The sequence below is a fragment of the Eschrichtius robustus genome, chromosome 20 (genome assembly GCF_028021215.1).
Source record: "Eschrichtius robustus isolate mEscRob2 chromosome 20, mEscRob2.pri, whole genome shotgun sequence".
NCBI lineage: Eukaryota > Metazoa > Chordata > Mammalia > Artiodactyla > Eschrichtiidae > Eschrichtius > Eschrichtius robustus.
In genome coordinates, this window is record NC_090843.1 from 7,013,624 (window position 1) to 7,034,972 (window position 21,349).

General features: G+C 54.6%; 1 protein-coding gene across 1 annotated transcript; it reads left to right on the forward strand.

Annotated features, from left to right (window-relative positions):
* Positions 1–8,742: 8,742 nt before the first annotated feature.
* Positions 8,743–19,961, forward strand: CDR2L (cerebellar degeneration related protein 2 like). Its single transcript, XM_068531037.1, has 5 exons — positions 8,743–8,937; positions 15,281–15,393; positions 15,702–15,850; positions 16,437–16,601; positions 17,564–19,961. The coding sequence occupies exons 1-5, from the start codon at positions 8,859–8,861 to the stop codon at positions 18,453–18,455; spliced, it is 1,398 nt and encodes a 465-aa protein (XP_068387138.1). The 5' UTR covers positions 8,743–8,858; the 3' UTR covers positions 18,456–19,961.
* The last annotated feature ends 1,388 nt before the right edge of the window (positions 19,962–21,349 follow it).

The following is a 21,349-nucleotide window of genomic DNA, read 5'->3' on the forward strand; positions in this document are numbered from 1 at the left end:
CCTCTGCGCGCTTTCTTCTGCGTGGCAGCGTTATTCCCCCCTCGGTCTCTCCCATTTCCGCCCAGCCCCCAGGGCCCGCAACCCTCCCAGCCTCCCGTCCCCTGCCTCCATCCTCACCACTGGTCCCCACGCCATCACTGGGCCCACACTTTCAAAGCCAGCCCTCTCCAGTTTCTTCCTTGTCAGTCCCTGTACTCGCATTCTGAGGATCCTCTCTTTTAGTTCCCCTTTTTCTGACCTGTCAAACCCACACGTCCAGACGGCCCCGCTGTTATTGCAGTCACAAGCCCTCAGCCTTCCGTTCTGTGGAAGAGAAGCCCTGATTCAGTGCCCCTGCTCCAAGAAAGCAGCTCCGCGGTCTAATGAGAGCGAGAGGTCCCTCCGAGTCCCACAACTCCCTTCTGGCCACCTGCCTTCCCTGAGAATCCTTTTAGGTTCATCCATTTCAACAAATAGGTTGAGGGACTAGTATTTACCAACACTGTGTCAGGGGCGGGGGCAGAGGGGGCTTAAGTAACAGGGTCTGCCCTTTAAGAGCAATTAGCTAGGGAGAGAAACAAGGAACGAATTAGCCATGGTTCAGCCCAGTGAGGCTTTGATAGAGGCAAATTAATAATAATAATAATAGTGACAACAGCATCTCCTACATAACAAAAACTTACCTCTGAGATAGGTATTATACCCATTTTACACTAGGGGAAACTGAGGCTCAAAGCAGTTAAGTTGTCCAAAGTCATATAACTGGTAAGGAACAAAGCCAAAAAAGCAGATTCAACTCTGGCCCCAAAAGAGGCTGCATTTTTTCAATAATATCGTCTTGCATGGTGTGTCTGGAAGCTTCTAGAAATCCTAGCTTCTTCAAAAGGAGGTGACATTTAGTTTAAACTGGAACTCCACGAGTAAAAAATGAAGGGTGCACCGTCTAGGCACAAAGGCAGGGTAGGACAGGTGTGGAGGTAGGGAGGAGGGAGACGGGGATGTCACCATGTCACTGAATGAGCAGACTGGACAGGATAGCTCTGTCCTTGCTCCAGAGGTGGGTTTTCCCTGCCCTGGATGAAATCTTGGACAGGCTCCATGGCTTTTCTAATCACTTCAAGATAACAAATGAATAGTACCTTTATTTGGCGTTAAAAAAAAAAAAAAATCAAGTCCACCCTACAAATCACCCAGCCCCAGTCCAGGCCAGAGTGACATTAAAAACTCTGAATCTTATTCATTAGGGAGATGCAAATTGAAACTACAATACAATAACTATTACATACCTATTAGAATAGGTTAAAAACCAAAACAAAACCTGAGGATACAAATACTGGTGAGGATGGGGAGCATTTATATTTTCTTATAAAGTTAAATATAGGGACTTCCCAGGCAGTCCAGTGGTTAAGACTCCACCTTTCAAATGCAGGGGGCATGGGTTCGATCCCCGGTCGGGGAACTAAGATCCCACATGCTGTGCGGCCAAAAATAAAAATAAAAGTAAAGTTAAATATACAATTACTATACAACCCAATAATCCCACTTTTGGTATCCCCCCAGGAGAAATGAAAACATATATCCACACAAAAAGCCTGCGTAATGCATATAACAATTTCATTCATAATCACCAAAACCTGGAAACAACCCAAATGTCCATCATCTGGTGAAACAACAGATTGTGGTTCATGCATACAATGGGACTAGTACTCAGGAATAAAAAGAAACAAACTACTGGTACAGGCAGCAACAATGTGGATGAATCTCAAAAGTGCTGTGTCAGACACAGAAGGCAACATACTGTGTTATATCATTTATACGATATTCTGGAAAAGGCAAAATATAGGGACAGAGAACAGATCAGTGGTTGCTGTGGGCTGGAGCAGGATGAGGGGACTGACCGTTGAAAGGGTATGAGGAGACTTTTTGGAGTGATGAAAACATTCTCTGGTTTGATTGTGGTGGTGGTTCCATGACTGTATATGTTTGTCAAATTCATATAACTATACACCTAAAAGGGATGAATTTTACTGTATGTAAATTACACTTCAATAAAAAATACAAACACCAAGAGCAGGTGCTCACCGGCCATTCCAAGGGATTCATTGTGAACGCTTTGGTCTTGCCCGTTGTTCTGAGCCATTCCTGTGGTTTGCAACCAGGAACTCCAGGTGGCACCGAGATATTATTGGTCACCCATGGACAAGTGGACAGATTAGCCAAATTGAGTTTAATCAAGGGGTGATTTAGGGAATTCCCTGGTGTCCAGTGGTTAGGACTCTGTGCTTCCACTGCAGGGGCATGGGTTGGATCCCTGGTCGGGGAACTGAGATCCCATATGTTGTGTGGCACAGCCAATAAATAAATAAATAATTTTCAAGGGTGTCCCTCGAGAAAGAGGAGGAAGCTGCATGGCCATTTGGTACCCAGCCTGGGAATAATACATATAGTCACTTCTACAATACTCTATTGGTAAAGCAATCACAAGCCCTCCAGATTCAAGGGGAGGGGACCCACCTCCCCACAGAAGACGTGTCAAAGAAGTTGGCGCCATGTTTGAAACTGCCACGTTGTGGGCAATTCTATCCTCCACACTTCCTCCTCCCAAGCCCAATCCATCTCTCTCCTAACGTTTGTCTTTTTTTTTTTTTTTAATAAATTTATTTGATTTATTTATTTTTTATTTTTGGTTGTGTTGGGTCTTCGTTGCTGCATGCAGGCTTCTCATTGCGGTGGCTTCTCTTGTTGCAGAGCACGGGCTCTAGGCTCACGGGCTCAGTACTTGTGACGCACAGGCTCAGTTGCTCCGTGGCATGTGGGATCTTTCCGGCCCAGGGCTCGAACTCATGTCGCCTGCATTGGCAGGCGGATTCTTAACCACTGCGCCACCAGGGAAGCCCCTAACGTTTGTCTTTAAGTCTTCTCATCTCAGTAAATGGCATCTCCCAGGTTCTCAAACGAGAAATCCAGTGTCAGCCTGATGCTTCTCCTCTTGTCAACCCCTCCTCCAGTCCATCACCAAGACCCGATGATGTCATCCCCCAGACGTATATATTATAAGTTCTACCTCCCTCATCTCTGCCGCCCCCACCTTTGCCAGGGCTCCCACCATCTCCTGTCTACCACAACCACCACTCCTGCCTCCCTTAATCTATTCTCTGCAGAACAGCCTGAGGAATTGTAAACTGCAGCTCACAACGCTCCCCCATGGAAAACACCTGGGAGCCCACTGTTAGGGTCAATTCTCTCTGGGTCCCACTGTGACCTCCAAGGCCCTGCATGATCTGGGTCCTGCTCCCCCTCCCCCGAACCCCCAGGTTCCACCCACACTGGTCTTCCTTTATTTCCTCAGACCCTCTAAGCTCTTTCTTCCCGGGATCTCTGTACAAGTTGTTCCTTCTGACTGAGACATCCCTCCTCCCACTCTTCACGCGGCTGTCCCCTTCTCATGCTTTAGGGTCCCATCTTAAAAGTCTCTTTCCCTGAGAGATTTCCCATCCCCAGCTGTTGTTACTTCATCCTTCAGTGTGTTTCCTAAAACTTTCACCACCATCTTAAATGTTTTTGCCTTTTTGCTTGATTTAGGTCTGCCTCTCCTACTGAGATGCAAGTTTCATGAGAGCTGGGGCTGGGTCTGTCTTGTTCTCCACATCCCCAGCACCTAGCACTGGCCTAGCACACAGTGGATAACTGAATGAAGAGAACTCCTGGGCGATCACAGAGGATGGAGTCACTTTGGGAATCCGCTTCAGTCAATAGGAAAGGCACATTTTCACCCACTGTTTTTCAGATTCATTTTTTAGTGCCTTTAGGAGCCTTTCAGGTAGGGCAAGTGGATCTGTTCTGGGGTGGAGATGGATAAAGAAGGAGGGCCAAGGAATATGGTTCTGCCACTGGTTTTAGAGCATCGATTTGTTCCTTCATCAGGTACCTGCTCTGTGCCAGCTGGAGTCCCTGCCCTCAAGGAGCTTTTAGTCTGCTGGGAGCCAGATGGATCCCATACAGGGGACCAAGTGCTGTGTTGCAGTGGGAGCCCAGGCAGCCAGCAGTGAGCAAATGTGCCTGGAGCTTCTCCACAGTTCTCTTAGGCCTGTGTCTCAGGCCTTGACTGCAGGCCTGACCTGCCCCCGTGACCCCCCACCAGGAAGGTAAAGTCCCTGGACAGTCTTCCCAGCACCCCCGTCAGGAGCCCCGCCAGAAGAGGGTTAGTGATGGGCAAGGAGTGGATCCTCCAGGTAAAAAATGTTACAATAATACTGATCCTAAGAGCAAACACTGAATAGTGTTCATATGGTCCAGTCACTGTTCTAAGCCCTTGGTCTGTGTTAACTCAGACCAAGAGTTTATAGCCCCTCCCAACAACCCCGTGAGGAGGTATCAAAGGAGGAGAAGTAAGAATGACCCCACAGGAGGGACACCCTCAGCATAAGCATCCTAAAGGTCACTGCTGATGACAGGCCTGGAGGGTTTAAACTGCAGGGATTTGGGGTAGACACACAGAAGCACTTCCTGACCACAAGGACTTGTGAGACTCTAACATAATTCCCCTTTCAGAACAGACAGTTGTCTGGGACACACTCCGATGGTGTACGGGGGAAGGGGGGTTGGACATCAGATGACCTCACTCATTGAAATGTACTGAGTGCCTTTCCCCGCCAGGCGCTGACCTCAGAATGGTGGAGGGGACAGATGGGGCGAGATCATTCAGTGCAATGTAAGCCCAGCGCTAAAATCACGGGTCTGGGGACAGGGAGGGTAGCGCGGCCTGCAGGGGTGGGAGCACCCAAGATGCGCAGCGTGTGGTGTCAGTGGCTACCCCGACGGCGCAGAGGCGCGGGCTGGGCACCCTGCCCCTCCCCCAGGGTGACTCCTGCGACTGGGAGCGCCGGGACCCTCTAACGTCAGTGCTGCCTGCGCACGCGCCGTCATTTCCGGTGGGCTGGGCTGGGCTGGGGGCGGAGGGGGCAGCGCTCACGCCCTTCGGGGAGGGCGGTTACATCTCCAAGTCCGGGATCCTAGCTCTCCCGGGGTTCCGTATCTGTGCTCTGGTCCCAAATCCAGCATCTGGGCTTGCATTTCTCGGGAGCTCGTGTGAGAGCTCGGGGAGAGTTCCTGGTCTTCCGAGTGTGAAACTGACCCCAGGGGAATCATAGTGCCCAAGGCTGAGGGGACATCGAATCCACCGAGGCTCTGACCATCAGCATCGAGCCTTGAGGCCCCTGACAAGGAACACCACGAGAGAGGTCTGCCTGACACGCAGATGAGGTACCAGGCTCTGAGGGTTACCAAGGTCGGGTAGTTTATACTTCCCACCCCTGGGCTTGACTCTGCCCTGCTTAGAGGAAAGACCAGAAATGGATCCCAGGGCTTGTTGGCTGATAGCTCAGGGAAGCTGAGGAATTTCCTTCTTCAAAGGTAGATCTTATTTTCCTCCTCATGGCATAGTTTAGAAAATACCAAGTCTGCCCTGAAGGCACCGGGAGTGGTACCACTGGGCACCACCGATGAACCAACCCAGGGGGTTCAAATGAACCAACCCAGGCAAAGGGCCCAGCACAAGCCTGGCAGGCAGCAGGCACCACACCCCTCAGCCACCCCAGCCTCTACCCTCTGTCCCCTGCAGAGGGGACAGGGAGGCTCCACCAACCTGGCAGAGTTGGTTGCCCAGCTTCAGCTCACTCCCACCCCACACCAGCCCCATGAGATCCAGGGACTCCAGCCTGAATCACTCCACCCCGTGCTCAGGCAGCAATAAGAATTCAGCCTTTGTGACATTTATTTATCCTTGCCAGGCAATGCTTCTGTGGTTGGGGCCGGTAGAGGGTGTCCACAGGAAGGGAGGGTATTTGGGTCATGCTGAGGGTGTGGTCAGCGTGGTAAAGGCCAAAAGCTGAGAGATGACCCAGGAGCTGGATGTTTTCAAACATGGGGGTCTTCTAAGTCATCGCTGAAACCAACCTTAGCTGCAGGGGTTGGTGGTGACTTTTCAGCTTGAGGGGTTGCCTTTCATTGCTAGCATCCTCACTGCACAGGACGTGGCCCTCAGCCCTTTGCCCCTGTTCTCCTCTGGCAACTCCTTAAACTCCCTGGCTCCTGTGGGTACATTTCCACACAGCTGCAGAATGAAGAAATGAACACATGGGAAGGGATTTGGTGGTTTTGGACTGTGACCAGATCCCTGTGGAACAGCCACCCAACCTGCTTGTCCCTTAGATTCATTTTGTCCCCATCTCAATAAATGGCATCACTGTCGCCCAGTTACTGAAGCCAGACGTCTAAGGCATCACTCTGATTCTTCAGTCAATTCATCTGCACATCTTAGTTCTACAACTCAAATATTTCTCATCTCGCTCCATTTCCACTACCACCAGCCTTGCCCATCCCACCGTTACCTCCCTTCTAGATGATTACAAAAGCCTCCAAACTGGTCTTCTTGCTTCCACTCTTGCTCCCCTCCAATCCATGCTCCAAACTTGCTAGTGATATTTCACAACTGAAAACGAAAAGCCTTTTATTGGTCCTCTCTGTCTACCTGGGAACAAAAAAAAATCCCAACTCCTTCCCATGGCCCTAACTCCAATTCATCTGTCTTCTATCCTCTCCACTCCAGCTATGCTGGGCTTCCATCAGTTTCTAATATATGTCGAGCTCTTAGGGCCTTTGATCTTGCTGCCTCCTCTGCCTGGAACACTCTCCCCCCAGAGCTTGGCATGGCTGGCACCATCTTATCCTTTAGGTATCAGCTTAGATGTCACCTTCTAAGGGAAGTCTTTCCTGAACCTTCCCCCAGACTCTCTCACAGAAGCCTGTTAATTTCCTTCACAGCACATTGCAGGTTGTAATCATTTATTTATCCCCACTAGAATGTAAGCTACACAAGAGCAGAAACTGCCTGTGTCTTAGCCATAGGGTGTTTTTTTCCTTCTTCTTGAGTAAACTATTCTATTAAAGTATAACATTCAGAGAAGTGCACGTAAGTATACAGGACAATGATTTTCACAAATGAACACACCTGTGTGTAACCAACACCCAGATCAGGAAATAAAACACTCCTGGCCCCTCAGAGTTCCCCCATATGTCTCCCCAAGGCCAAATACTATCCTGATTAGATTTGTTTTGCCAATTTTGAGCTTTATGTAAATGGAATCCTGACCCCCAAAGATAACCACAACCTAATCCCCAGAATCTTTGAATATGTTACTACGCATGGCAAAAAGAATTTTGCAGATGTGGTTAAATTAAGCATCTTGAGATGGGGAAATTATGCTGGATTATCCAGGTGGGCCCAATGTAATCACAGGGTCTTTAAAAGTGGCAGAAGGAGACAGGACAAGTCAGAGTGATCCAGTGTGAGAAGGATCACCTGCTGTTGATGGCGTTCAAGATGGAAAAAGGGAGTCATGAGCCATGCAACGTGGGCAGCCTCTCTAGAAGTTGGAAGAGGCAAGGAAAGAGACCCTTCCCTGGAGCCTCCAGAAGGGAACAAAGCCTTGCAGACAACTAGATTTCAGTCTTCGAGAGCTATGTCAATCTTCTAACTTACAGAACTGTAAGATAATAAGTTTGTGTTGTTTCAAGCCACTAAATTTGGGGTAATTTGTTACAGAAACAACCGTGGCTCCTTCTCAAGAAGTTCAACAACTTGTCACATGTTTATTGGGTCATTTAGGTCATTTGTGAAGTGCTTGGTTAAGTCTTTTACCCACTTTTCTCCTGGGCTGTTTTTCTTTTTCTTGTGGATTCGCAGGTGTTCTTTCTATATTCTGGATACAAGTCCTTTGTTTGATGTATTTGCCACATATACTCAGAGTCGGTTATACTCAGGGTGCTTCAACAGTACCAGCACATGGTGGGGCCTAATAAAAGTGAGTTACATGTATACTTGAGTCTGAAAACTCCTTTAAGGAAAGAATGCTCGGATAAGTGACACTGTATATAGTTTAATGGATATAGTTGGGTATAGGATATGAATCCCAGGGAGAGGGAAACAGGACCTTAAAGGGAAAGGCCCAGAATGCAGGTAACAGTCAAAGTTCACCACTCCTAGCGTGAGGTTTCAGGCCACAGGCATTTAAACACAATTTCTTAAAGGTAATTTCCGATTAATTTTCATTCATTCAAAGAGTCTCCATGGAAGGTAGCAGTAGGTCAGCCTGCTCTGGGCACTGAAGAGCCAGCTGTGAACAAGAGCGACAAGATCCTTGCTTTCAGGAGATCAACGGGGAGAGAGAGACAACAGTAGGTAAACAAGATAAAATGATTTTAGGCATTGAGATGTAAACTGGAGTCGGCTGTGAAGGGAAGGTGGGGTTGATTCAGCAACAGCCGAACCTCGACACTGCGGAGATACCGCCCTCGGCCCCGCCTCCAGTTTTGCATACGTCTCCTGATTGGCCAACGGCGGCTGGCCCCACCCCGCGGAGCGGGCGGCTCGGGAAGAGCGGGGCGGACCCCGCCAAGATGCAGCGGCGGCTCCGGGTGTCGCCGGGCGGGCCGGGGGTAGCGCGGGCAGGAGTCGGGCAGGGGGCGCCCGCCGCGCCACCCGCTCGCTCCTAGCGCCCCAGACCTGCCGGCCGGGCCTGGGCCCTCCTTGCCGCCGTCCCGCCCGCCGTCCCCGCCCCTCCACCTTTTGTGCAGCTACCGCCCGGTGCCCCGGGCTCCGCAGGACCCCAGCCGGGCCAGACCGCGGCAGCGAGCCAGCCCCGTGCGGGCGCCAGGCCGGCGGCCGATGGCGAGGGGGCGCGGCGCGGGCGGGGGCACTGCAGCCCGAGTCCGCGACGCGGGAGGCTCGGCCCGCCTCCGCCGCATTGTCCCGGGCCCCGCGCCCCGGCCCTGAGCCGCGCCGCCGCAGCGCCCAATTGCAGCCCGCCGCCTGCGGGGCCATGCGGAGGGCCGCCAGGATGGAGGACTTCACCGCAGAGGAAGAGGAGCCCTGGTACGACCAGCAGGACCTGGAGCAGGGTGAGCAAAGGGGGCGGGAAAGCGGGGTGCGCCCCGCGACCCCTGTCCGCTTCTCCATTGTTGGGCGGTATCACCCCGGGGAAGGCTGGGCTGCACCCGGCGTGCCGGACTGAGGGAGGAGATGCGTCTGGAGAATGGGGACGTGGAGAGAGAGGGCGCTGCCCGGGAAGACCCGAACCAGACCCGTGGAGACCTGCAAAAATGGGGGCAGCGGTCTGCCTCTTTCCCCGAACAACAGGGGCATACTTCACCCAGTTCGCCCACCCCATCTTAGAGGCAGGAACTGCCCCGGCGCCCCGGGCATTGTTGGGGGAGTCTGAGAGTACTGGCTGGAAGTCTTTGGAGGTCAGGAGGTGGCTCCTTGGTTATGTTTTGCTGAAAGGGGTTTTGGGGGGCCGAGGGGGGAGGAAGTTATCCCCATTCCAAATCCAGCGGCACACTTCCCTGCCAGGATTCCTGAGCTCCTAGAAAGTTTCCCCAACCCCGTCCCCCTCTACCCAGGGAGGTGATGGGGGTGCCGGCACCTTGCCGATGGAGAAGCGGAGGATACTAGGAGTCCAATCTGCCTTCCAGAGGGAGAAGTCCCCTGGTCCTTCCCCTGCTGGCCTTCTCCCAAATGTCTCAAGGTTTGGAGGGGATCAGATTTGGGAGTTCCGAGCAATGCCCCAGATCAGAGCCTGAGTAAGCAGGGAGTCACTTTCCCCTCTCTCCCATCTGAGGGCAGAGAGGGCGACTGGAAGGGGGTTGATGAGGTGGCCGAGGTGACGTCACTCCAAGTAGGGGGCGGGGCTGTTAGGACAGGAAGGAGGAGGAGGCCTAAGAGGGTCAGGGCCAGGGCCTGCTGGAGTGAGATCAAATCCAACCTCTTCTCCCAAGAAAAGTGCCTCATTCTTGGATGGTCAGAATTGGAGGGGCTAGGAAACAAGTTCTAGAAGTGACCACAGTCACCCAGCAAGCCTGGTGGGTGTGGACACAGTCTGGTTCAGTGTGCGCAGACACCCTCTGCTCTGGGTCTCCATCCTTGGGGCCCAGACGCCTGCCTTTGCCCTCATGTGAGGCATCTAGCCAGATCCTGGAGCCTTTGTTTTCCGGCCCTGACCCACATCCCCACGTGGCCACATTTGCTGGTAGATGAGGCGCTGCCCTTGTGTTCAGGACCGTGGGTTAATCAGAGCCTCTGGGGGACCAGTGTAGGACGGGGGGGTGCTGGGCTGGACCGCGCCTCTGTGTCCTGGAGGCTACCCTCAGCCTCCCTGCCTGGAGTGAAATGCCCAGTCCTGGCTGCAACACCCCCCTTCCCCATCCTGGGCAACTACCCCCAAAACCTCACATTACACAAACACGTATCAGGCTCCACTTAAGTGTCGGACACTATCCTGGGAGCTGGGAGTAGTCCCAGCCCTGGCCTCCTGGGTGCACCTGAGTAGGTGGAGTTGGGCTTGTAACTGAGTGGGGATGATAGGATGCAGTGAGAGGGCTTCATGGAAGAGGCGGGCCTAGAAGGAAAGATTGGAAGCTGAGTGCCTGGGAAGATGGCCTCCTTGGAGGCAGATGCTGATGTTGTTGCTGTCTCATTTCATTCCCGCACCCCTAAAGAAGTCTCTGGCACTGTGCCCGGCCCAGATGTGGGAGGAAGGAGCTAGGGAGTAGGGGTGGGAGATGTGCTGCATCCGGAGAGGGAGAGAGATGTCGAGATTCCAGCTGGGCCGGGCAGCCATGCTCTGAGTCCGGGGTCGGGAATGGGCCCCACAGGCCCCTGCTTTTCTGGCCTTACTGGTCTGCAGCAGTCAGCCTTGCCTCGTAGCCTGAGTAGCAGCCAGAGCCAAGGAACGAGGAGGGAAACCAGAAGTGAGACAGTCTCAGAAGGAACTGGAGCTTTCCACCAGAAGCCAAACGTCTGCTTGCCGTGGGCCAGGTGCTGTGCTGAGCCTGGGACGTGATCTCCACCCTCGCAGTCTCCACAGTCCGGCAGAGGAGGCAGAAATGGGATCAGGCTAGCACCTGTGACGGAGCGACAGGGGGTCTGCAGCAGTGAGCCCCTGAGGACAGTGAGAACAGACATGAGGGCCTTCTGCTGTAAGACGCGTAAAGGTTTATACACCCCTCCGAGCCGGAGGGTGAAGAGGGCCCTCCCGCCCCGCCCCGGCAGAGGAAGGCAGGCCGGCAGTCGAAGTGGAGGGGGTGCTTGTACCAAGGCACAGAGCCATGCGAAAAGACCACGCATGACTGCAAAGTAGGAATTATCTGGAGTGCCGGGGTGGGGGTCGGAGGAAGTCCCAGGCACAGCTGCTGCGGCACCCCACGGGGACCAGCACGGAGGGCTGGATGGTGGGGTGAGCGCGGGCCAAAGGCCAGACACGTGGGGGATCGTGTGCCTGTTCCTTCCCCCCCTTCCGCACACCCGCTCCCCAAATTCTCTCCCGCCCAGCTGCCCCCAAGTTGCCTCTGAGTGTCCCAGGACATGGTTTTTCTCAGCTAGCCCCAACTCCCCTGAGGACGGGCCCCAACTTTACTTTCAGATGCTTGGCCATCAAGCTCCTGTTTGACTTTGATGCTGTTCCGCCCCAGTGGAGGCAGGCATCTGGGACAAACAGGGCCCTCCTTTCTCACTGTGTTCCCTCTGCCCGCTGCCATGAGCACCTGTAAAAATAGAAAAAACCATTAATTATTAAGCGCTGGCACTCTCTCTCTGCCTGCCTCCCTCCCCCACCTTGGACGAGGTGTGGCCGGCCCTGTGGGTACCTCTTTCCAGGCTGAGAGATGGCTGCTGAGTCACAGAATTGAGGTCCTGGGCTCCTGACCTTGAGTCTCAGCCTCAGGGGAGAGCTCTGACATGGCGAGGGGAGGGAGGTGACCGGACCCCAATTCTGCGGACCCAGGGTTCCTGACACTGGTGCCCCAGAGGTTGTGAACAGGACCCCTGCAGCCCTGCCAGGTGGTAGCTGGCCTCCTTCTGCCCGCTTTGTCATGGTCTTTTCTTCCCTATGTCTGTCCTCTGTCCTTTTCCTACCTCTCTTCTCTGGAGTCTAGGGGGTCCCACCCTGACCCCAACCAGGAGGGACAGTAGGATTTCAGGATTTGTTTTCAAAGACATCCCCTTGGCTCCCATCCATTCTGTCTAGGGCTCTGGGGCATTGCTCCTGGGCAACACCTCTGCTGGCATTCAGAGGGCAAAACTGCTGCAGCCTACTGCAGGAGACCCCAGAAAATGCTGGGGTCCACGCAGGGGAGATGCCAGTTCAGACTCAGTACCTTCCTTGGCCTGGTCCAGTGTAACCATTAATCTGGCTGTGACACGCTGTTTATTACTCCAGATTCCACTTCTGGCTTAGCCAGCTCCCCCGTTCTCCCACTCCCAGGACTCCCTCCCCCTCTGGCCCAGGGGGAGCTGCACCCTCCCTGAAGCCGTGCCCAGCCCTCATCTAGCTGGTGTCCTTTTCCCCAGCACTTGGCTCCACTCAGCGCCCTGCCCTGCAGCTTCTAGACTTCTCTCATGATCCCTCCTGGCAGCTCGGACCAGCTTAGCTTGCATTGTGATCCCGTTTCCCTGAGACAGTCTCTGAGATTCTCCCCAAGCCGCTTCTACTGTGTTCCCTTCCTCCGCATCTCGGAATCGCTAAGCGGCCCGGGTCACATTCGCTGCCTTCAATATCCCCGGTTTACAGTATGACTTGCAGCTGCCCCAGCCCACCCCACTGGCAGTAGGAATACACACACAGCTCAGATGCTCACCTGGAAGGAAGAACATAAAGTGCAGTTGTTCTTGGCCTTTCCTCACTCTGCCTCTGACCTTGGACTCAAGGTTAAGTTTCAGGGGCTTCATGCAGGCCACCCACAGAGCCTGTCCTCCCACGCCAGTGCAGGAGGCGGCATCCCTAGCAGTGGCCTCGTCACAGACGACCTGACAGTTCCCAAGGGGAAAAAAAAAGTTAATGAGTGTGACCCTCTGTTCTTTTTCATGTATACGTGAATTACTTGATAGCGTTTGTGGATGAGCCAAATGTCCGCCATCCTATTACAGAGAGCAGGAAGCTGGCGTGCCTCCCTCGTCACGAACTAGGGGTGGTCTTGCTGAATTTCCACCAAGCACACAACATAAATTGATCTGACCTCCTCTTTGAGACCACAGTCTGATCCTAGGCTTCCCTTAGACATATATTTATATATTTAAATATAAATAATACTATATTTACAAACATTAACTTTTGTTTCTTTTTTAAATTTTTATTGGCGTATAGTTGATTTACAATGTTGTGTTAGTTTCTGCTCTACAACACAGTGACTCAGTTATACATGTATGTATATCTACTCTTTTTTAGATTCTTTTCCCATATAGGTCATTACAGAGTATTGCGTAGAGTTCCCTGTGCTGTACAGTAGGTCCTTATTAGTTATCTATTTTATATATTACCCTTTGCTTCTAAAAGGAGTTAGGCCTATATATGGGGAAATATCCACCCCAAATGTCTAGGTACCCTCGCCCAGCTTCAGACCCACCGAGAGAATTTTTAGGGATTCCAGCACCTACCATTCCCTTCTAACCCCTCCCCCTTCCCACCATACAGCCCCCTAAAGACAGGCCAGATTCTCTCCCGACCTCTCTGATAGGTGTTCATTTACCTTTGGCTGGGATTGGGGAGAAGAGGTTCCGGTCCCATGGGGTACAAGAATCGGGGCTACTGGGGGAAGAAGTTGGTTTTGCTGCCCAGGGAAAGGAGAAGGTTTTGGAGAGGGGCGTGTGTCACTAGGACCAAATGGTACCCACCTGGGGTGAGGAGATGTGAATTCTGCTTCCAATGTGGCTATAACCCAGGTAATGAAACCTTGGGTAGGTTATTCTTCTTTCCTCTCCAACGTGTCATCCATAGAACAAGGAGGTTGGGCCAGAGCTTTTTTTTTTTTTTTTAATATTTATTTTTATTGCACCATTTTTTTTTTTTTCTTAATTTTATTTATTTATTTATGGCTGTGTTGGGTCTTCGTTTCTGTGCGAGGGCTTTCTCTAGTTGCAGCGAGCGGGGGCAACTCTTCATCGCAGTGCGCGGGCCTCTCACTGTCGCGGCCTCTCTTGTTGCGGAGCACAGGCTCCAGACGCGCAGGCTCAGTAGTTGTGGCTCACGGGCCTAGTTGCTCCGTGGCATGTGGGATCTTCCCAGACCAGGGCTCGAACCCATGTCCCCTGCATTGGCAGGCAGATTCTCAACCACTGCGCCACCAGGGAAGCCCTTATTGCACCATTTTTTACTTTCCTGTTTTCTCTCTCTTTTTTTTTTTAAATTAATTAATTAATTAATTTATTGGCTGCGTTGGGTCTTCGTTCCTGCGCACAAGCTTTCTCCAGCTGCGAGCCGGGGCTGCTCTTTGTTGCGGTGCGCAGGCTTCTCATTGCGGCGGCTTCTCTTGCTGCGGAACACAGGCTCTAGGTGCACAGGCTTCAGTAGTTGTGGCACGTGGGCTCAGTAGTTGTGGCGCGTGGGCTTAGTTGCTCCGGGGCATGTGGGATCTTCCCAGACAAGGGATCGAACACGTGTCCCCTGCATTGGCAGGCGGATTAACCACTGTGCCACCCGGGAAGTCCTGGGCCAAAGAACCTTGAAGCCTTGTCCAGTTCTAACACCCAGCAAGCCCTTCTGCCCCTCCGCCTCTCAGTGAGCTCCAGCCGCCCTTCCAAACCCAGCTCCAAGGCTGCTTATTGCCTGAGATTCCCACTGTCCCCTGCGTGAACTCTCCCTTACCTATCATCCCAGGGCACTTTGCCCCTATGTCTGCTGATGCTCTTATCACATTCCACTCACTCTTTCTTTCAAAAAAGATTTCTTATTCACCTGCTCTGTGCCAGGTATTGTTCTAGGTCCTAGGAACATCAGTGACTGAAACAGGCAAAATCCCTGCCCTGTAAGCTTACGATTTAGTCAAGGGAGATGAACAAGATAAGTGTACAAATTGTTTGGTAAATTAGGTGGTGATATGAGGTCAGGAGAAAAATGAAGCAGGGAGGGAGTGGGGGATGGGGGAGGGTGCAATTTTGAAGTCAGTGAGGTCAATGTCTGAGGAAGGCCTCCTGGAGAAGGTGACGTTAAAGGCAGAGAGGGGTGAACCCTGGGAGTGTCTGGGGAGAGGACATTCCAGGCAGAAGTGACAGCCAATGCACAGGCTTAGCTTGTGGCTTACATCCCCTTCCAGGCCTGGAGTCTCCCCAGGGGCGGCCCCTGGGTCCTGGTTCTCTCAGGGTCCCCAGAGGCCCAGCCCAGAATGAATGCTCAGAACAGGAATAGCGGGGGGTCCTCCAACTTCATTCTCAGCTGCTCATATTCCTCCCACCCTCTGCCCCCTCCCCCCCAAGACTTGCACTTAGCTGCGGAGCTGGGGAAGACGCTGCTGGAGAGGAACAAGGAGCTGGAGGAGTCTCTGCAGCAGATGTATTCCACCAACGAGGAGCAAGTGCAGGAGATTGAGGTGAGGGGCCACACGGGCCCTGCACAGGCTCCGCCACCCGTCAAGGACCCCCTGGCCCGTGTGTACCTTTGTGTAGCTTAGGAAAAGGTGCCCTCTTAGCAGACCCAGCCTTGGCCCAACAGCCTTGTGCAGTTCACAACCTGCACAACTGTCCCAGGCAGCCCTATTGCACTACCATCTCGACCCCTCCCTCTGCTGCAGACGAATACCCCAAAGCAAACCTGTTCCTAGAAGTGGGAGGAGGGCCCAGGTGGAGACATTTTCCCCAACACAGTTCTGAAAGGTTACTCACCCACCCCCACCCCCAGTACCTGACCAAACAGCTGGACACGCTGCGGCACGTGAATGAGCAGCACGCCAAAGTGTACGAACAGCTGGACCTGGCGGCCCGAGACCTGGAGCTGACCAACCAGAAGCTGGTGCTGGAGAGTAAGGCTGCCCAGCAGAAGATCCATGGGTGAGGGCCGGGTGGAGGGCTGGGAGCCGGGGGCTGGGGGTGGCCAAGGAGGGGCCCAGGGCTGGGTGTACATGGGGTGCGTATTGACCAGTGGGTGTGACTCAGGCTCCTTCTTTCAGAAGCCCAGGTCTGGGAACCTGGGATGGTAGTGAGTTTGCCCTTGTCCATTTGGGCTGGCTTAACATTCAGGACACAAACCTTCTTGAAGCACCAGCTACACACCAGGCTCTGTTTTAGGCACTGGGGAATACAGTGATGGGGATGCAAAGCCACTGTCCCGCCCTCTGGGAGGGAAGGCAGACACGTAAATATTTTATTGCAGTGCAGGGTGATGAGTGATTAGATGGGTGTACAAGGAACTGAGGAGACACGGAGGAGAAATGGTCAGCTCGGCCTGGGAGGTGGGGGAAAAGAGTGGGTCCTTGGGCATACAAGGAGTTCCCTGTCTGACCTCAGCACCAGGCAGCATGGCTCAAGGTCACCTGTTTGTCCCCAGCCCCCAAGTCCCCCTAGGGCTGCAGTGAGGAGGGCTGGCCCCGTCCCCTTAAAGTCCCTCCCATGCGTGTGTCCCCCACCCCATCCCCAGGCTGACGGAGACCATCGAGCGCCTGCAGACCCAGGTTGAGGAGCTGCAGGCCCAGGTGGAGCAGCTGCGGGACCTGGAGCACCTGCGAGTGCGGCGGGAGAAGCGGGAGCGCCGGCGCACCATCCACACCTTCCCCTGCCTCAAGGAGCTGTGCGCCAGCCCCCGGTAGGTGAGGGTTCCCCTCGAGGGCAGCAGCCCGGACCCTGGACCGCGTCTCCGAGTGCCCGGGGCTGCCAACCATGGCAGGGAAGGGCGGGTAGGCGCCAGGCAGCAGGTGGGAACGAGAGCTGCCGCGTTTTCCGGGCTGTCGGAGAGGCTGCTCCCGTTGCTGACGACAGCAGCTGGCGCTTGTGAGCACTGGCCGTGTGCCCACCACTCTGCCAAGTGATTTAATTCTCACGGCAATACCGCAAGGTGTGGTTTCTCGTCCCCGCTACTCAGAGGAGGAAATTGCAACTCCGAGATCATGTGTCTTATCCAAGGTCACCTGTTTGTTTAGTAAGCCAGAATTCTCACCCAGGAGGGGTTAACAACTATACCTTTCAGTTCTCATTAAGTCTTTTGAATAGGATGACTTCCTAATGTAAGAATACTGTACACACGGTGTATTTAGTGGGTGTTTCAATAAAGGTCCTGGCAGGAGACAGATAGCTTCCGCCCAGAGTAACTGAGGAGTGCTTAATAAAGAGGCGTGAGCAAGGTGCGGGGAAACCAGGGGGACACTGCAGCACCCTGGGGTTGCAATAGCAAGGAGCTGTTAACCATCCTGAGGCCTGAAGGGACCAGGAGAAGGAAGGTTACTGGAACCTAGAAGGCAGGGAGAGCACTGTCTGGTCTACAGTGACCAGGGAAGGAGCCCAGGGGGAGACGTTCCCCATGACCTCCCTCTGCCCCCATCCCCCTGGCCCTCCTGCCCGTGCCTCCCACTGGCTGAACCCAAGAGAGAGCCAGGAAACCTGACGGAAGCTAAGGGCAACCTCCCAGGGCAGAGAGCAGGGGGAGAAAGGCCGAGAGCGACTCTACGGGGGCAGACTATCCAACCCCATGGGGGAGAGAGATGCGGCTGGGCTCCCGGGGCCTTGGCCGTGCCCACCGCCCTCTGCCCACCTGGCCCTGCTCCCTCCCAGGTGCGAGGATGCCTTCCGCCTGCACAGTTCCTCCCTGGAGCTGGGCCCGCGGCCCCTGGAGCAGGAGAACGAGCGGCTGCAGACCTTGGTGGGCGTGCTGCGCTCCCAGGTGAGCCAGGAGCGGCAGCGCAGAGAGCGGGCGGAGCGCGAGTTCGCGGCGGTGCTGCGGGAGTACGCGGAGCTGGAGCGGCAGCTGTGCGAGATGGAGGGCTGCCGCCTCCGCGTGCAGGAGCTGGAGGCCGAGCTGCTGGAGCTGCAGCAGATGAAGCAGGCGAAGACCTACCTGCTGGGCCGGGAGGACCACCTGGCCGAGGCCCTGCTGGCGCCCCTCACCCAGGCGCCTGAAGCCGACGACCCCCAGCCGGGCAGTGGGGACGACTCGGGCACCCAGGACGGGCTCTCCTCTCCGGCCGCGTCCCCGGGCCACACCGTGCGCAAGAGCTGCAGCGACACGGCGCTCAACGCCATCGTGGCCAAAGACCCGGCCAGCCGGCACGTGGGCCACCTCACGCTGCACGCCAACAGCGTGCGCAAGCGGGGCATGTCCATCCTGCGCGAGGTAGATGAACAGTACCACGCGCTGCTGGAGAAGTACGAGGAGCTGCTGAGCAAGTGCCGGCAGCACGGGGCGGGGGTGCGGCACGCGGGCGTGCAGACCTCGCGGCCCGTCTCCCGGGACAGCTCGTGGAGGGACCTGCGGGGCAGCGAGGAGGGCCAGGGGGAGGCCAAGGCGGGCGAGAAGAGCCTGAGCCAGCACGTGGAGGCCGTGGACAAGCGGCTGGAGCAGAGCCAGCCCGAGTACAAGGCGCTCTTCAAGGAGATCTTCTCCAGGATCCAGAAGACCAAGGCCGACATCAGCGCCACCAAAGTCAAGACGCACAGCAGCAAGTGAAGGTTCCCCGGCCAGAGGCCTCCCCCAGGATCAGGCCGTGCGGTCCCTCTTACCTGGGCTGTGCAGCCTCTGGTGAGAGAGGGAGCCCTTTAGCAGCAATACACCCCAGAGGGAGGCTGCTCTCTGACCCAGGGAGTACGCGGGGGACACCCGTTCCCTGCTGACGGGGGAGGCTGTCAACACCTCTTGCCTCCCAGGACCCTCCACCACCCCGCGCCAGCCCAAAGGCGCAGCCAAGAGTCTGCAAGCCAAATGTCCCCACTCCCCGCTCTCCCAGCCCCCACTCCCTGACCCTGGGCCTTGCTCTCAGATTTGTGGCCAGGCTTCTGAAAGCCATTCTGGACCAGTTGGCTTTTTTTTCCAAAGTTCTCTTTTTATTTATATTTTTTTTTAGAGATTTTTTTTGCAAGGCAGGGTCTCCCTGACCCCTCACCACAACTGGAAACACTTGAAGGGGGACCCCAGAGCCAGATGTTGCAGGTTCCAGGGGTCTCCTGGACCACCCACTGCTTCTCCAGCTGTGACGTGCTGTCATTCCCTTAGCACCAGCTGTCCCACCTCGAGGGTCCTGACCAGGTCAGAGACGGGCCCCTGCCATGCAGAGCAGAAAGCCTGAGCCAGGCCCGAGCGGCCCCGACTCCAGCCCTGGTGAGGGCAGGCTTCTCCCTGGACATCCTCAGCCCACTGCAGATCTGTAGCCAATCAGCTCAGAGCCAGCCTCCCCGGGTTCCAGCCCCGGAAATGCCTTCTGGGTATCAAGCCTTCCAGGGGTCTGGGCAGTGGGAGCCCCCTATCTCTGCATGCCTCCTCTGACTCACCGAGCTTGGCCTCTGCCTGTCCCCATCTCAGGGACCATGATGTGTCTCATTCACTCCCATGCTCCCCCCAGGCCCACCCCACCGCAGGTCATGCCTGCCACCCCCAGAATGTCCTGGATGTGTGCCACCAGCCCATGGTCCCAGCATCCTCCCCTGCCCTCCTTTACTGGGGCCCGCCCAAGAGTTTCACCCCACACTGGGCAGTATTGAAATGGGACCAGATGGGGAACATGTCTCCTCCTTCCCATACAATGCCTGCTTTTGAGGACCCACCTGGGTCAGGGGTTTAATCTTTTGTTAAGGCTTCAGAAGGTCCAGCTTCAGCTAAGAGCTTCAGCTAAGAGATGCCCAGGTCCCCAGCTTGCCCTGAGAAATTCTTCAGGGCTCCCAGTTCCTTCTTCCTGAGACCCTAGAAATCAGAGGAGCCATACAACACAGTGGAAGTCGGTAGCCCCGGCCTCTGTGCTGGGAGCCCAGTGGGGAACCTTCATGCCTTATTTGTTTCTAAGGGGTAAAGGGGTTTTCTTAACAAGCCTGCCCAACCTCCCTGGAGGCTCCACCCTGCTTTCCGGGCGGCACTGTGATGAGAGCTGTCAGCTGGTCCTTCCATTCACACATCTTGGAACCTTTCGTCCGTTGGAGCTAGGCAGCTCCCAGCCATCCGTGTGTCTCCGGCATCTAGGGTGGAGGGGGTGGGGTGGGATGGGACGGGTGGGGGAAGGGCTTCTGCCTGTTTGCTCCCCGGTTCTGTAGCTGCTGACCAGCGTCATCTTTGAAGTATACATGAGAGAAATATATTTACAAATGCTTTATTCTCTTCTTTAATAAAAAAACGCACCAGTAATCTAAAACCAGAAATGGAGCCATGGTCCTGTCTCTGTGCATCTCATACACCCGCCTCCCATCACACAGCTATCTATGGGGGGGAGGGGCACAGCCTGAGCTTCACCACCCCCGTGATTGGCAGCCGAACAGCTCTAAATAGCAGGCTCTTGGAAGTTTCCATATTTGTTGAGTACCAGCTAGGCCAGTCACGTTGCCTTGCAGGGTACCCCGTGGGGTGGACCCTCCTTGCTGTACTGATTTTGAAATCCCTCCTCCCAACACACACCTGCTTTGTGGTTCACCAGCTTTGTTGCTCTGCGGCATGTGGGATCTTCCGGGACCAGGGCTCCAACCCATGTCCCCTGCATTGGCAGGCGGATTCTTAACCACTGCGCCAACAGGGAAGCCTTCCCTCGCCTTTTAAATCACCCTTGCCCTCAGCAACCTCATGAGGCAGTGGTAAAATCTCTGTTTTACTGATGGGGATCCTGAGGCTTAGAGGTTAAGTTAGTAATACAAAATCACATAGAAATAGTCGAAGCCAGACCTGATCAATCCCACTGTGTGATACTGCATGTTCCCTACCTCCACGTAATGTTGAGTTTTAAGAGCCAGTCTGACCTAGGGCACTCCAGAAAAGAAGAAAGGAAAATCCTGTGGACCCCCCCTACATGGGGGTGGTACCCCGAATCACAGCTATACAGAAGGCCTGGTGTCTGCAAGCTCCTCAGCTACCAGAAATGGCTTGATGATCCTTTATCTTTTCTTCCCCTCTTCTCGCCCCTATGCATGTCCCCTTCCTGAAGCACCCATTCAACGTATGGAGAACCAGAGAAGGGAAGAAGCTGGCCTCAGCCTTCAGTGCCACCTTTTTAAGGGAACAGGTGGCACCTCTCAGGACTGTTTCTCCCAGACGGGCCTCTATTCTGGATGGTTCATGGCAGCAGCAGGTGAAAGGAGCTTGCCAGCTGCTCCTCTATCCACCACAGGGTAGCTTGTTCCATTCTCTCCTCTACCCTCTCCTCTCCCAGAATCCAGGCCACCAGATGGCCTGAGCAGGCTGTGTTTATTTGGGGCCATGGAAACCTGCAGCTTCCTTTTCCTATCACTCTGGGTCAGGCGCAGAGCTGGAGCCCAGCCTCAGAGCAGTGATGCCATGGGATGGTGGTTTTATTATTCGTAATCCCTGAGCCGTCAACCTGGGCAAGTCCCTGGCTTTGCTCCCCTGAGCAGCTTTTTCCAGTCACCATG

Excerpts from the sequence above, each read along its gene's own strand:
- CDR2L (XM_068531037.1), top strand. The coding sequence starts at position 8,859 with ATGCGGAGGGCCGCCAGGATGGAGGACTTCACCGCAGAGGAAGAGGAG. Across the intron at positions 15,394-15,701 it reads AGCAAGTGCAGGAGATTGAG|TACCTGACCAAACAGCTGGA; the intron begins GTGAGGGGCCAC and ends CCCCACCCCCAG. Across the intron at positions 15,851-16,436 it reads GCCCAGCAGAAGATCCATGG|GCTGACGGAGACCATCGAGC; the intron begins GTGAGGGCCGGG and ends CCCCATCCCCAG.